The sequence below is a fragment of the Strongylocentrotus purpuratus genome, unplaced genomic scaffold, assembly GCF_000002235.5.
Source record: "Strongylocentrotus purpuratus isolate Spur 01 unplaced genomic scaffold, Spur_5.0 spur5_contig_866, whole genome shotgun sequence".
NCBI lineage: Eukaryota > Metazoa > Echinodermata > Echinoidea > Camarodonta > Strongylocentrotidae > Strongylocentrotus > Strongylocentrotus purpuratus.
Window position 1 is genome coordinate 806,976 of NW_022145575.1, and position 15,116 is coordinate 822,091.

Below are 15,116 nucleotides of genomic sequence, written 5' to 3' on the forward strand. Positions count from 1 at the left end.
TCTTTTTCTTAATTCTTCTCTAGCTGTTCTTCTCTTTTTCTTCGTCTAATTCTCCCTATATATAATTCCGATTCTTTTCCTTCTAATTTCTTTCTTATTTTTATGGGCTCTTTCTTCCCCCTCTTTTTCTCAATCTTCTCGATCTTCTTCTTATTTTTTTTCTTCTTCTTTTTCTTTTTCTTCTTCTTTTTCTTCTTCTTCTTCTTCTTCTTCTCGATCGCGAGTCTTTTTCTTCTTCTCAGTCTCATGATAATTTAATTGTTCCGCGAAATATAATATTTACTCTGTGTACAATCATATCAAATAGGTATTTTTATGTTTTGGTACGATAAAAAAACTCCCGATTATCCAAAAATATTCAGAGTTCATCTGATTGACTATCGAGTTGATTATGGATGTCATTCTTAGATCAAAACTTGGAAGCCAGGAATGTCCGTGCTATGGACCCGGTTTCAAAAGTTTGAAGAGTATTTAGGGCTATTGGTAAATGGCATAGATCTTTGAAAACAGTATATTATTATAAAAAGTTTCAATATGGTTATTCATTTACAATTTTATGTTCGTATTTCAGTTTTCTGTATTTTTGTTTTCATGTGCAGGCCTACATGTATACTTTGTTTTCATGTATTTATATGTTGTACATGACTGTATATGCTTTGTTTTCATGTATTTATGTTGTTTACTTTGTTTATATACCAATTGGTCCTGTCCAGTACCACCTTAGATGTAGATGATGTAGATGTTTATGATGTTATCTACATGCACCCTGACACATTAATGAACGACCCCCATACGCGTATACGGTCGATCTGATTAATCTTTTCTTCTTCTTCTTTTTTTTGGGGGGGGGGGTATAATTTGCTTTATTGTCATTATAAATTCAATTCTATTTAATTACAAAATAATTTTAGAAAACAAAAGAAACATTTGGAAATATGAATTTTAGCCTAATATAAGTTTTCCTTTTCAAAACGAATTATAAGGGCGCGCTGTATCTTGAAACATATTTTGTTCTCAAAAAATCAGAATCCTATCTTTAGACGTCGATCCACTTACCTCCACTTGAAAATAATTGCAGTAGACTAGATTCCAATATTCCTTTTTTCGGTATTGATTAAACAAAATATGAAAACAAACGTACATGTTCATGCAACGACAAGTCAAAATGAGTCGAGTAAAAACTGTTCGTGGGTCGAGTATATTATGGACGAGAAGTATCGGGAACCGTGAAACAGCGCAAAGCCTATGATGTAAATAGAAGCAGCGAAAAAGCATGTTATCATGATTTCATTGCATACTACCAATACCAAAATGGAAGGAGAGTTTGAAAAGGCAACAGCTCTAATTTTGACAGATACTAGTTCTGCTCTTGCAATATTTCACAGTATTGGTAAGATACCTACCATTCATTGATATCTATAATTTATTATTTTAGGAGACCCAATTTGAAGGCCATTTAGGCATTAATTTCCAGGCATTATCATGATGATCGACGTCATGATCATGAATTTGAAATGATGAATGATGAATGAAGTTATTAATATGAATGAACAGGATGAATGATGATGATTGGACATGATGGAAATGAGTAATGAAATTGGATAGTTTGCTGTGTCATGGGACATTGCATTGTTTGCATTCATATTTAATGCAGGAACATTTACAAGTGCAAAGTTTTATGATAACCTTGCACGTTACAAAGTCAATTGACGTTGACGCGGTGACACAAAGTCCTTTGCGCATTGAGCTACAGTGAGTTTACGCACTCTCATTGGCCGATAATGATAATAACAATACATTATATTTATAATGCGCTTAATACAATGTTTCTAAGCGCAAGAGAAGGAAGGAAAAGTGAGAAATACTAAAGGAACATGTTAAAACATTGAATTACAAGTAAACGGCAAAGAAGATCCGCTCGAGTGGCTTCAAATTCAAGTGAGAGAGGGCCTACTTAACTTAAACGCAACTTAAGTTCAATGGCAAAGTCAATACGCAAATACGTCACACCACCACAGAGATTCTGACACTTCCTGCTTTAAACGGGTGACGCAATTCACACATAACTGACGCACACAATATGATACGACTACGAGTCGTGCAAGTTACATTTCACAAATGCTTACCTCTCATAAGAGTTGGTAATGTTGGTTCTGGCTGGAAATTCAAAGTTGTTATTATGTCATTAAAAATTCATAACTTTCTTATTATCTTTCTGATTGTGCTCAAACTTTTTTTGATTGGATAATTTGGATTGTCTGATTTTTCTGCTTCTATTGAAAGTAAGTTGTTTTTGGAGTGGACTTGCCCTTTAACGATAATAATACTAGGGGATTCATAGCGATTAGTTTAGTGTACAAAGACACATGCACAGAGTTTGCTGTATTTAGCAAACGATCCCTGCGCAACTGTCTTTTTAAACTAAACTAATTTTAAACTTTTAACTATGATCATAAAATTGTCAAGGTTTTCTGGTGCCCTAATGGGTGATTGACAATCAAGGCATTTCAGGTTTTGTTTACATCACTCTTCATTTTTGGGGTATGGGTGCCGATTAAGGTTAGGTGATATTGATATGTATTTTATCACCTAGCCCTTATAGGGAAATCCAACCTTTATTATAGCAAACTACTCTAGAGGAAAGCAAGCAAATCATAGAAGTAGACTAGGAAAAGTTTGAATGAGATGGACAAAAATGAGAAAGTTATGAATTTTTGAAAGTTGTAATCACTTAGTAATCACCAACTACAGGTATGGGCTTTGCAAGTTGGCTGAATGTGAAATGTCTCTAATTTATAAATAATCTTTAATAATATTCTATCCATCATACATTGTGAGTACATGATGTAGGGCTTCGAGGGAGAACAAAATTTAACAGATATTAAGGATATTTCCCAGACAAACAGGAGAGTTATCTTTAACTACGTCACAATCCACCCCACCAAAAGGAGAGAATGATAACACAGTAATTTCATGTTTTGGGGAAATCTTCAGGTCCGACTGGCCCAATCCCCTCCCTACCCCACCCCTCCATCACATTGTGAGTGAGTATTGCGTGACACCTAATTATATTATATTTGCTTATCTTGTAGTCAAGCAAGATGTGGATCTTGAAAATGAAGAAGGGGTCCGGATCAAGGAACAGAGCATTATGGAGCTTGGCAAGCTCTTGGCCAAGTCAAAACAGGCTGATGGTAAGAGACAACCCTGTTTTTTATATTTTTATATTTTTGTTGTTGTAATGTTGTCATATTTATAATCTTGTGCATATTTATGTACACATTTGTCTATTGTCATATTCATGAATGTTTACAAAAAAAGCTGGAACCAGCATGGACTATTATTAGATCTAGACAACTCCTATGTGTACGTACAGCACATGTACATTCCTGCATTGAACAGTACCCTCATTATATCTTTTCTCCTTCTTTCTCTTCTTTCTTTATGCTCTCTTTCTTTATCTCCTTTGTTTTTCTCTTTCCGTTTCTCTCTTTTTTTTCTCTCTTTTGTTTCTCTCCCTTTTTCCCTATCTTTCCCCCTTTTTCTGTATTTCTAGAAAGTATTTTTTTTGGTGCAATATTGGTATTAGCTTTTATTGATAACTATTAGAGTTTGTTCTTAATTAAATTGAATTTTCATATATTTTGTTGTTATTGTTGTTATTTTTCTTTGCTTCTTGTTAACTTTAAGTTCTTATTTTCTAGTTCATCTTCTGCTTTCTCTTGTCCTAAAATGCTAAGGGACTGCATCTCTTAAATAATATGCTAAATTGCTTTACAGGCCTTAAATTAATCGACGGCCATCGACGGCCAGGCCGTCGATGCCCCTATGACTGGCCGCGGTGCCCTCTCAAAAAAAGATAAATTCACGGCCAAAAAGGCCGTGCCCTTTTTTTCAAACTGGCCGACGTGCCTTTTTTTCCAACTGGACGTGCCCTTTTTTTTTTAAATTTGCGCACATAAAACCACCAATTGCGCCCATAATCCAGGAAGCTGTAATGAATGGAGATCCCGTCCAAGAGGCCCCTTTGAAGTCATCCGTGGCACCGCGCGTCTTTTGTTTCCCCTACCGTAATCCCCTTAATCCCCCTCCGAAACCGTACAGCTCCCTAGTAGCACTAAGTCCTCCCTTTCCACACACAGCCCAGCCCAGCGAGCACGGCGGCTTTTGCTTTGCCGGCCCGTACTTTGGGTGAATAGTGGTGCTAACTTGACAACTTCTAGCCCTAAATCAATAAATGCAACATATAACACAATTTCATTTAGTTCTTTAGGAAGATAAACCTTTGGACTACCTTCCTAGCTATGTACAAATTTCGGAAATTTTCGGAAAATGTCAATAATTAGATGAGAAAAGCATGATGATGAAAATCTTTCATTCGTTCTAACTCATGATTTCCTTGGTCGATTTCGCTGGTTAAAATGGCCATGTCTTCAGTAGAGCTATCCGAGTACGAAAAACTCATTTGATGACTAATAGAGAGTTGCATTGGTCATATGTTGTGAATTCTGCATTTTATATGTTATAGCTAAATACATCTTCCCTGAACATGACTTAATTTGTCGGTGCCACGCATGGCTTCAAAGCCCGATGCTTGCATATTTTTGCAAAAGAGTGAATAGAGAACTTAGGGAAGCAGATGGCGTTGCGTAACATTTCGTAATATTTGGAATGCCAGAGAGGGACTGTGCATTGATATGGACAGCTGTTGATGGAAATGATGGCTGGAGAGGGTTACATTTCTTTTTGTTAAGCCAGGTTAATCTTGAATAATTTTCCCTCGGTAAATTCTTTCGAGACGGTATCTCCATTCATTACAGCTTCCTGCATAATCATCTAAAACTAGACGGCAAGGCGCAAGTGTTTTCCGTGAAAATGCGCCCCTTAAATTATTAGAACAGTAAAAATACACGAATCACGAACTGTTTGCCGCCCACGAGCTCTCTTCTAGCTTCGTATTTAGTGCTTTAATAAGGCGCAAGTGCCGTGAAAATGCGCCCTTTGTTATTATATAGGCAATGCGCTATAGCGCTAGCGCACGTACGTTCATGCGAAAGATCGCATGATATTATGGTGCATGCTCTTGACGCACGCACGTACGTACGTACAAATCGAAGGATAGGATCAAGAAAACAAATCGTCAAATGGAGAAATAAACAAGCATTCAAATAGTCATTAGAGATCTGTCGAGGTTTGTTTGTAGGTCTAGTTTATTATTTTATCTCAAATAGAATTTAGAATTATCTTATTAATAAGTTAAGAACACCTACGATGTTCTCGATCGTAGTTACTCTCATTTTTCCACCAGCCGACCTCCTTCAAAAAGCTACCCCGCCAGCTTCCCAAGACGAACGTTTCGAGTCCCGGTAAAATTACGCGCTGCGAATCTCCGAGGGTGCATCGGTTTCGCTGGCAAACTTCCAGCCCGACAGCTTCCCACCAAAAGTGGCGAGAGTGTGTGTGCGAGGAACGATTTTGGTTTCGTGAATGCACGTTACGCAACTGAGCTGAGCGTGTCACTTTCAGCTGTCGAATGTCTATAAGGACATTTTTACATCTTATTTCATTAGTTAGGCCTATCTAGACCTTTCTATACAACAGTTAAAAAGATAATTTCTTCAAATTTGCTCCTACTACCGAGAGAGTGGCGGAAGGTTTGTGTGTGAGGTGCGATTTTGATTTGGGATACCCGGCCTGGTAAACTTGCCAAGTCCTTCTGACTTTCGATGTTTGTGAAATTGACAATTTATTTATTCATTTGCTCATCAATATTTTTAGTTACTTTAACATACTGATTAATGTGCAAGTTTGATGTTCTTAATCAATCTTTCCTGTTCATATTGTTCAGATTAAAAAGTTATTAAATTGATCGTTCGATCTATTCACATTATGAAATTAACATTTGTAGACTCTCTTTGAACTTATGATTAGATAAGGGGCCTATCTGTTTTTGGAAAATTGCCCCTTGCTCTGGTAAATTCCCGTGGCAAAGGGCAACTTAAAAAAAATTGCCCCTTGCTCCTGGCTGCTAAATCTAAGAAGCTTGCGGGCCGCCGCCTTGTTTGTATGTACCGTAGACCTCTATACATTCTGTGAAGAAGCTGGTGCTAAAAGTCATGGGAAATTGATCCCGCACAATTTTCATAAAATACACATGACATCTAACAAAAATAGAATCAATTTTTTTGGCCTCATACTCGATGCCCTTTTTGTAAAATATTTTGGCCTCGATGCCCTTTTTGTAAAAATATTTTGGCCTTGGTGCCCTTAAAAATATGAGGTACTCAAGGCCAAACTGGCCTTGCCCTAAAAATGACGAAATTTAAGGCCTGGCTTTATGTTTTTTTTCCTTCCCCCTGTCCTCTTTGTTCAGAGCTTGGTGGTTTGATTAAGTTCACCCGTCCCTTCCTAGCAATGGTTAGCAAGGCCAAGGCAGCCAAACTGGTGAGAGGTATGGTGGATCTCTTCTTAGATATGAATGCAGATACAGGTAAAGAGGTGAGTCCTAACGAGTCCACAGAGGGCCCTTTCAAAGATTATTACTTTTACTTTATTTCTTTATTGCTCCAAATACAAAGAATTCTAATCTGTTGTAGAGCTCGCTTAAACTGCTTGTGGTTAATATGATCCTGCTAAATTGAACATTCAAATGTGCCCTAAAACTTTTCACAATCATATGCTAAAGAATTTTTTTTATAAAGAAACAAATTAATGACTCCTTGAATTTCTTGTTGCCCAGAATACTTTTGACTGATCTTGCATCGTGACATTTGAATTGTTTTTCCATGTCGGCCACATGTCTCGGCTACAGCATTTCCAATTTTAGTTGGACGATTAAATATCTGTCTATTTTTCTTTTTAGATTGAGCTTTGTCAGGAATGTATAGACTGGGCTACCAATGAGAAACGAGTATTCCTGCGCCAAGCGCTCGAAGCCAGACTGATAGCCCTCTACCATGACACCAAGAAATACACAGATGCCCTATTAGTAGGTGAGTCAAGCAGCCAGTGGCTATCCACAACGCGGAATATTTGGGTTATGACAGCCAGCAGGGCATTAACTCCGTATCGATTGAATTAATTCCTTCTTGTCTGTCTATAAATATGTAATAGGAGAGCATTTCTTCTTCTTTTTTAATTATTTTTTTTAAATCATGAGAACATTATGCAAATGATTCTTCATTGGTAGCTCAAGATATCATTAAATACTGCTCATACATGTACTTCATTGGACAACTATTCATTTGTACAAGTTGCAATTTTGTATTGCAATTTCTCATTGAAATCTTTGACATATAAATTTATGTCAGATCAAACATTTTGTGTGATGAATACATTGATATACAAAAGATAGTCAGAAAACCTTTTTTTTTAAATAAAAGCAATTGCATTGCCTGTAAAGATCAAGTAGAGTAGTGGTCATGCAATTGACCCTTGGCAACCTTCCTCCCACACTGCGCAGGTCAGCACATACACAGATACGATACTGGGGAAGACGATAAGACACGGTTTCTTCCGGCTTCCATAGAGAATTTACAGCTGTGTCAACTAATTCCTTACTTTACTACACTGTTGTTCAGGTTTCATGAACTCCCCCAATGATTTGATGAGATCTATTTAGACACCATCATAATCTGTTACTTCAATATTATTGACCCTTTGTATTTGAATGAGAACCGGAAGTGCTTTTGCCAAGTATACGCATGGCTATTCCTGCCCTCTATGGCCAAATACTGTAGTTGCGGTAGTGAGAATTACAGTGTAAAAGGAGATGTGTACCAGTTATTCTTTGATGATTGATTATGAATGATAATCCATAAAATGAACAAATCTTGCTGAAATCAGTCTTTTTTGTCATATTGGAAAAATGAAAGCATTTTACGAGCAGTGCATTCCCTGAGGCACTGCTGCAATCGCATCGGTTCACACCAGAATGAAAGGATTGAGAAATGAAAACACATTCTATTTTGTTTTTGTTGTTGCAGGTGCTAGGTTATTGAAAGAACTGAAGAAGTTAGATGACAAAGCTTTGCTCGTTGAAGTCCAGCTACTAGAAAGTAAAGTCTATCATGCTCTCAGCAATCTTCCCAAAGCCAGGTATGAACACCCGTGAACTCATTATCTTGATCTATTGTAGAGAATTTGACACCATTCAGGTATAGACCACAAAGAGTTGATATCAGTCGCAACTTATTTGTGATTGATATCAATTGCAACTATGTCCATAAGAGATAGGAGACTGCAATCTTGCGATTGATTGGAGGACTTATGATTGATTTGAATCAATCACAACTCTTGTAGGATGGGGCCCAGTTGGTAGTTCAATAGCACATGGTACAAATGCAAATGCCCCCTAATCCATGGATTTATTCAACATGGAGAAATCCCACTTTGTTCCTTTTAGAATCATCACTGCCAAAGTGCTGGAGGTGTTTAATGAATACCTTTTGCTTTCCGTCTAGGAAAGAATACTTCCACCTTTCTACCATAGAGTGCACAGCTGTTGCATTACAGTTGTAAATAAACGATGATCACATAACTTATATGAACACTTATCCAGTATTTGTCTCAATAAATTTTACAATTTTGTACAGACCTTTGTCTCCCCATATGCAGATATCTTTCAGGTAGCTTATACATCTGATAACATGTTAATTATTGATCAAAGAGAGTGGTTGGATAGGAGTCCTTTTATTTATTTAATTATTAATTCTTTGTCTTTGTAAGCTGTCCCATTCAATAGAATTTAGATAGCACAGGGCCTCCTTAGTTTAACAAATATGCTTTGTTTTTCTGTTAGAAAAGGAACCTTATAGTTCTATACCTAACTCCATGTACGGATAAACCCTTGCAGTGGCACTAAAAATACAAAAATATACCACAGTCAAACCTGCTTTAGTGACCACCTGTCTTCAAAGACCACTTTTGTCGTTTCCCTTGAAAATGGTTTCTCATTGAAACATTTACTATAGGCACCTGTACATAAAGACCACCTGCCTATAAAAGCCACTTTTCTTGTCTCCCTTGGGCGGTCTTTAAAGGAGCTACACAAAGAAAATTCACTAACAACTGATAATTAGAACAAATTACATATGGATGGAAAGATTTTCTCTTGAAAAACACGAATAATTTGCTGAGAAATCATATAGATATCATGGAAAGGCGTAAAATGCAATTTTTCAAGATCCTTTTTAGACCCCCAAGCGCCCTCGAACGTAAGCCAAACACACGAGCGTAGCGAGCTCTGAATAGTGACGTCACACACTGGACAAACAGCTCAGTGCCGTGTAGCAGTCTGCAGCAGTGTCCTGTATGTGACGTCACAAATATTGACACTCTATAAAGGACCGCTGATTAAGGCAGAAAATCTGGATCTCAAATTTTTGAGAGTTGATTACTGCGGGCCCCAAACATATTTTGAAGAAAAGAGTTGTTGTATTTGATCAGCAAGGCTTCCCCTTCGCAATGACATGAGTTTTGCATCAATTCAAAACACTTTTGATTCTTCGTGTGGCTACTTTAAAGACGGGTTTTACTGTACAAATAAAATTTTACTAGACAAGTTTTCAATAATATTGCTTTGTTTCTAGATTTATTTTGATACAATAAACATAATTTCCCAATATCTACCTTGAAACTAAATGATCTTTTAAAACATTTGATCCGTCCTAAGAATTGGGGTGTTTTTAATCACCTACAATGAAAAGTAATGATATCAAACAGGAACATTGAACTTCTCCTTTATCATGTACTTTCAGAGCTGCACTAACCTCGGCTAGAACAACAGCCAATGCAATCTACTGTCCACCCAAGCTTCAAGCAGCCTTAGACATGCAATCAGGTAATGGATTGGCAAAGGAAGATGGTCAATCATTTTCATATCATTGGTTTCATTATTAACAAGGATTTTAGTGATAATTTATATTTATTTGTCTATTTCTTCATTTTATTTGAACAGGGTAACTCTATCATTATTATTTTCTGAGAGGCCCCCTGGGGCAGTATTCTGAAAACTATGCTAACTTCTGTGTTAAGGGTATGATAACTTTTTTGAGGTTACGCCTCCAACATTCCAATTTTTCATTGATTCTCTAATAAGGATTAGAAACGTGCTGTTAGCCAATCAGGTTTCCTGTTTATTGCGCATACAGCTATGTGAATGCTGAGCTATATTTATTGAGCATGAGCACTACCTTTGTCTGGGCATTTGTCAGGAAGGTGATCATGAAAACTTTGATTTCTTTCTTTTCTATGCTTTATACCTCTGATTCACGTTAAAATGGTCTAGATTAAAAACCACAGGAAAAAAAAATCCACAGCATTTCACTTAAATATAAGTACACCAATACTTCTGTGTTATCAGTTCCACTTTAACATCCTGTATCTTGATCCATCGTGTAGGTGTCCTGCATGCTGCTGACGAAAGGGACTTCAAGACAGCTTTCTCATATTTCTACGAGTCTTTTGAAGGCTATGACTCGGTAGACAATCCAAAGGCTATCGATGCCCTCAAGTACATGTTGCTGGCCAAGATTATGTTGAACTGGTAAGGAAGATTTCCCATTCTTTATTAAAGAAAAAACAGATTTACTAGAAAGATAGCAATTATTATAATTGCTATCTTTCTAGTAAATCTGTTTTTTCGTGAAATTTAAGGAGAACTCTGGCCCAAAGGTAGTTCCGTTCCATCCAAGCAGAAATAATCAAGAGAATACCTAGATTAAAAGACATCTGAGGAATATTGGTCAACTAATGAGATAGATTTTTGTGCTCTCTGAAGGACTTGGTTTTGTACGATTAGTTCCTCAGGAAAGGGTTCTAGCACTAGTGATTTAGTTTCCATTCAGATAGCTCCAGTTTTTACAACAGGACTTCTCTACCACTGTGCCACCATCTCCAAAACATATTCATGTAAAATAGTTTTAATTCTTATTGTTTATTTATTCAGCTGGTAACTTGGTTCTTATCTTTTATATACATGTACTGTATTGGGAAAAAAAAATATCATATTACGTCAATGCTCATGAATATATATCTATCTATCTATCAGGCTATAGTTCATCCAGACGTTGGACAAAGCCCTCCTCATAACATTTCCATTCTCTTCTGTCTCTAGCTATCCTAGTCCTAACGGCCATTCCCATGTATGATGTAATAGGTCATCTCTCCATCTTCTCGTCTGCCTTCCTCTTCTTCTCTTTCCCATCCTTGGTTGCCATTCTTTTTTTTCCTTTTTTTCTTCAAAATATTTATTGAAAACAAATCTCATTCAAAATAATAATAATAATAACATAATAAAATATCTGCCTTTTCTTATTATGAAGATCGAGACGATTTTTCTTGAAAGCAATTATACGTTCCATATTTTTTAAATGTTTGAGAGCTCGTTGAAAAGAAGGAAATAGTGGAAAACGTTTTGCATTTTACAAGTGAAATAAAATATTTTGCAAAAATAATAACTGTATTGACGAAATAAAAATTGCCATTGTGTTAATCAAACATAAATATATATATACGTTTGTAAAGATGATATAACAAGAAATTGATTCAAATTATTATCGATGTCATTTTGGGGTCTTGTCAATGTTCTTTACAGTGCTGATGATGTGCAGTCAATAGTAAGTGGGAAGCTAGCTCTCCGACATGCAGGCCCCAGTGTAGAAGCCCTGAAGAGTATAGCAAACGCCAGCAAGAATCGGTCACTCTCTGAGTTTCAAACAGTACGTACAGCTTATCAATTACCACCTGTTTTACAGCCTCTTTGAAAAATATAAATAATTACAATTATGTAAACAAATTATTAGTATAAGGGTGTAATTTGCTAGTAGTAAAATTGGATAGTAGAATTCATCTGGAGTCTGTTTTATGCCATAAAAAGTGTTGCTTGTAAATCATTACCTCCTAATCAAAGACAGGAGCTACAAACTTCCTAATGTCTATGACCCATGAAATCCGTGACAACTACTACAACTACTACAAAACATGTTCTTTTACATGATTGGTAATAAGAGCTTCCATTTCATTTTTTGAGAGGGAGGCATTTCCAAAACTGGTCTTTACCTTTAGCATTTTGGAGGTGATGTCTTTGGTATTGAATAGTGTAGTTTTCTAGCATGTGTATTGATATTGATCCCCAATACAGATGTACTTTCATGATGTGTGTATAACCGTTACTCCGATTGTGGTATCTTGTTTTAGACTCTTCAGAAGTATCCCTCGGAGCTGCAAGAGGATCCCATCATCAACGCACATCTAGCGTCTCTCTATGACAATCTGTTAGAGCAGAATCTGTGCCGTATCATTGAACCGTTCTCCAGGGTGCAGGTTTCTCACATAGCAAGCATCATTAAGCTACCTCTGGTAAGTCTCCTTGTCATGGTAGTATTTAGAGATATAACACCCCTCCCACTTAGCAGGGCTCTTAGGGAGCCAGTCATACGATTGACCCTATGGCAAATATGATACAGTCAAACCTGTCCAAGAGAAACACAAAAGTGGTCTTTGTAGACAGGTTCCTTTAGTACATGTTTTCAATGAGAAACCATTTTCAAGGGAAACTAAAAATGTGCTTGTTGTAGACAGGTGATCTTTTTAGACAGGTGGTCACTAAAGCAGGTTTGGCTGTATTATGTCATAGGCCTTGTGTTTGACCATTCATAAACATTGGGAGCTTCCTTCAACCCAAAGTTTATACAAATTCAATATTGACGTAATAGGACTATCATTACAAAAGGAAAGAAAGAAAGAAAGAAAAAAGAGGAATTGACTTCTAAATTTGATTTTATAAATATATTTTGCATTCAACAGTGAATTTTGTGCATATGGCATAACAAAAGAAAAGTCCATACTAATTGCATTTATATTGCTTTGATTAATAATAGAAGTATATAAGTATGCTGTAAAAATTAACATATTACATTCTGTTTGATGACATTCATTGGAATTGTTCATATGGCAGTCATTGGTTATGATGACCCCTCTATATTTTTGTATGTAAAATACTGTAAATATTACCTACCCCCCCCCCCCCCAAAAAAAAAGAGATGTGCATTTCATTGATTACAGACACTAGATAATGCATATACATATAAATTACAATATTGCTGGTATACTTCTTGATTGTATTTCCTATAGGACCTGGTGGAGAGAAAGCTGTCACAAATGATTTTAGACAAGAAATTTCATGGTAAGCTCTGCTTGTTGCCTTAGCCAAAGTTTGATGTACATGTATTTTACATAGCTGCCAACCATTCCTATTTTGGAGGAACGAGTCCTAATTTAAAAGCCTCCAGACTAGGAATGAGTCAGGGATTCCTCTCTGTTACTCAAAACTTCTGTGTACAAAGCAACCTAAATGCATGCAATTCCTAATTTTGGCATGTGTGTTATAATGTATTCCTGACAACGGATAGTCAACCTGTTCGAAACGTCGAGCCACTCACACCACTCATCCTCTCCGAGCGCTATAGTTCTCCTTAGAACTATAAGCTAAGAAAGATAACCAACAGTCTTTTTCAAGACTCCTCAATCCTCCCTCTTCTTCCCCAAAGGATGCACCCGCAAGCCTACTGTATAATGTATTTATATATAATATTATCTACTCACACAGTATAGTTCTAGTATTCAAGAACTCCATTTCCAGTTGTAATGGTGGATACATTGTAAATGAAGTTTGCAGTGTACTGAAAGTTCTTTATATATGGTTTGTGACTACTCTGCTGCTCTGAGAATTTAGGTTATTAGTAGATTAGTATTTCTATGTTAGCTCACATGTACGTAATAAAGACACATCCCATGCGCTTGCAAAGCCGGTTATAGAATTCTGACATTTAGCTCAAGCTATTTCTCTGCAATATATTTACTTGGAGCAATATATGGGTTCCACTTCCATTTTAGAATATAATTTATGGAGTTCAATTTCATAACTTGAAGATTAGTGCTTTGTTGCACCAAACTCGTAGAAACTGATTACTGTTATTACAGTCAAACCTATCTTTAGCGACCGCTCAAGGGAAACAAAAAAAGTGGTCTTCCTAGACAGGTTTCTTTAATACATGTTGCAATGAGAAACCATTTTCAAGGGAAACAAAAAAAATGTGGTCTTTGTGGACAGGTGGTCTTTGTAGACAGGTGGTCACTAAAGCAGGTTTGACTGTATGTGTAAAAAATGTTGTTTGTTCATCTGTATGATAATAAATGACCTGCATCCTCTCTTCCTGTTTCTATAGGTATTCTTGATCAAGGTGAAGGTGTCTTGATCGTCTTTGAGGAACCCGTCGTTGACCAAACCTACGAGATGGCTCTCGAGACCATCACAAACATGGGCAAAGTGGTCGACGCCCTCTATCAGAAGACAAAGAAGTTGTATTAGGAGATGTAAGACTTAAAGCCCATCTGCACTAGCTTGGCATGGAGGGATCAGACCACCCTGCAAGGTCACTGGCAGGTGGTTATCTCATCAAATCAGCTCTCAATTAACATAAGAAAAAGGGCATGATGGGGATCAACAGGTACCGCTTAGGCATTGTTAGCTGTATAGAGGGCGCAAGTAGCTATAAGTAGTGCAGTAGGGCTTTAAGAACAAGGCTTATCACACAGTTCCACTTGATCGTCCAGGCAGCTTTTGCAAAGATTAGGGGTCCAGGGGGTGTTTCACAAAGATCCTAAGGTTGAACTTAGCTCTTAAGTTGGACTTAGCATCTATGAAAATATTTTGTAAAAGTTATTTTAAAAAGCATAAAATGTTAATTCAAATCCTTCCATGTTTTCTTTTATCAAGGACATTTCATGTTCTTGATGTGGAATTTATAAAAAGTCAAAAATACTTCACTTTTGCATTTGAATATACTTTATTTTAAGGCTACAAATGGCTCTCCATAATTTTTAAGTCCAACTTAGAGTTAAGTTGACTTAGGAACTTTGTGAAACACCCCCCCCCCCCTTCCAGTACCAGCATACTGATAAACGATGTGGCTCTGTCATCTATACACATTTCAGTATCTGTCCATTGGACCTCCAATTAAAGAAGTTTAATTGGCTGTCAACCACACCAACATTGTTTAAATCCTTTACAATCAAATGTGTAGTAATCAGTGGAAATGCTTCAAGAAATCATA

At 36.7% G+C, this 15,116-nt stretch overlaps 1 protein-coding gene across 1 annotated transcript; it reads left to right on the forward strand.

The window, feature by feature from the left end:
• Positions 1 to 1,258: 1,258 nt before the first annotated feature.
• On the forward strand, positions 1,259 to 14,676 carry LOC115918340 (26S proteasome non-ATPase regulatory subunit 11-like). The gene is made up of 11 exons (XM_030974229.1): positions 1,259 to 1,390; positions 3,093 to 3,194; positions 6,374 to 6,498; positions 6,863 to 6,992; positions 7,986 to 8,097; positions 9,759 to 9,841; positions 10,402 to 10,546; positions 11,597 to 11,720; positions 12,199 to 12,360; positions 13,135 to 13,186; positions 14,229 to 14,676. The coding sequence occupies exons 1-11, from the start codon at positions 1,282 to 1,284 to the stop codon at positions 14,369 to 14,371; spliced, it is 1,287 nt and encodes a 428-aa protein (XP_030830089.1). The 5' UTR covers positions 1,259 to 1,281; the 3' UTR covers positions 14,372 to 14,676.
• Positions 14,677 to 15,116: the final 440 nt, after the last annotated feature.

Excerpts from the sequence above, each read along its gene's own strand:
- LOC115918340 (XM_030974229.1), top strand. The coding sequence starts at position 1,282 with ATGATTTCATTGCATACTACCAATACCAAAATGGAAGGAGAGTTTGAA. Across the intron at positions 3,195-6,373 it reads CAAGTCAAAACAGGCTGATG|AGCTTGGTGGTTTGATTAAG; the intron begins GTAAGAGACAAC and ends CTCTTTGTTCAG. Across the intron at positions 6,499-6,862 it reads ATGCAGATACAGGTAAAGAG|ATTGAGCTTTGTCAGGAATG; the intron begins GTGAGTCCTAAC and ends TTTTCTTTTTAG.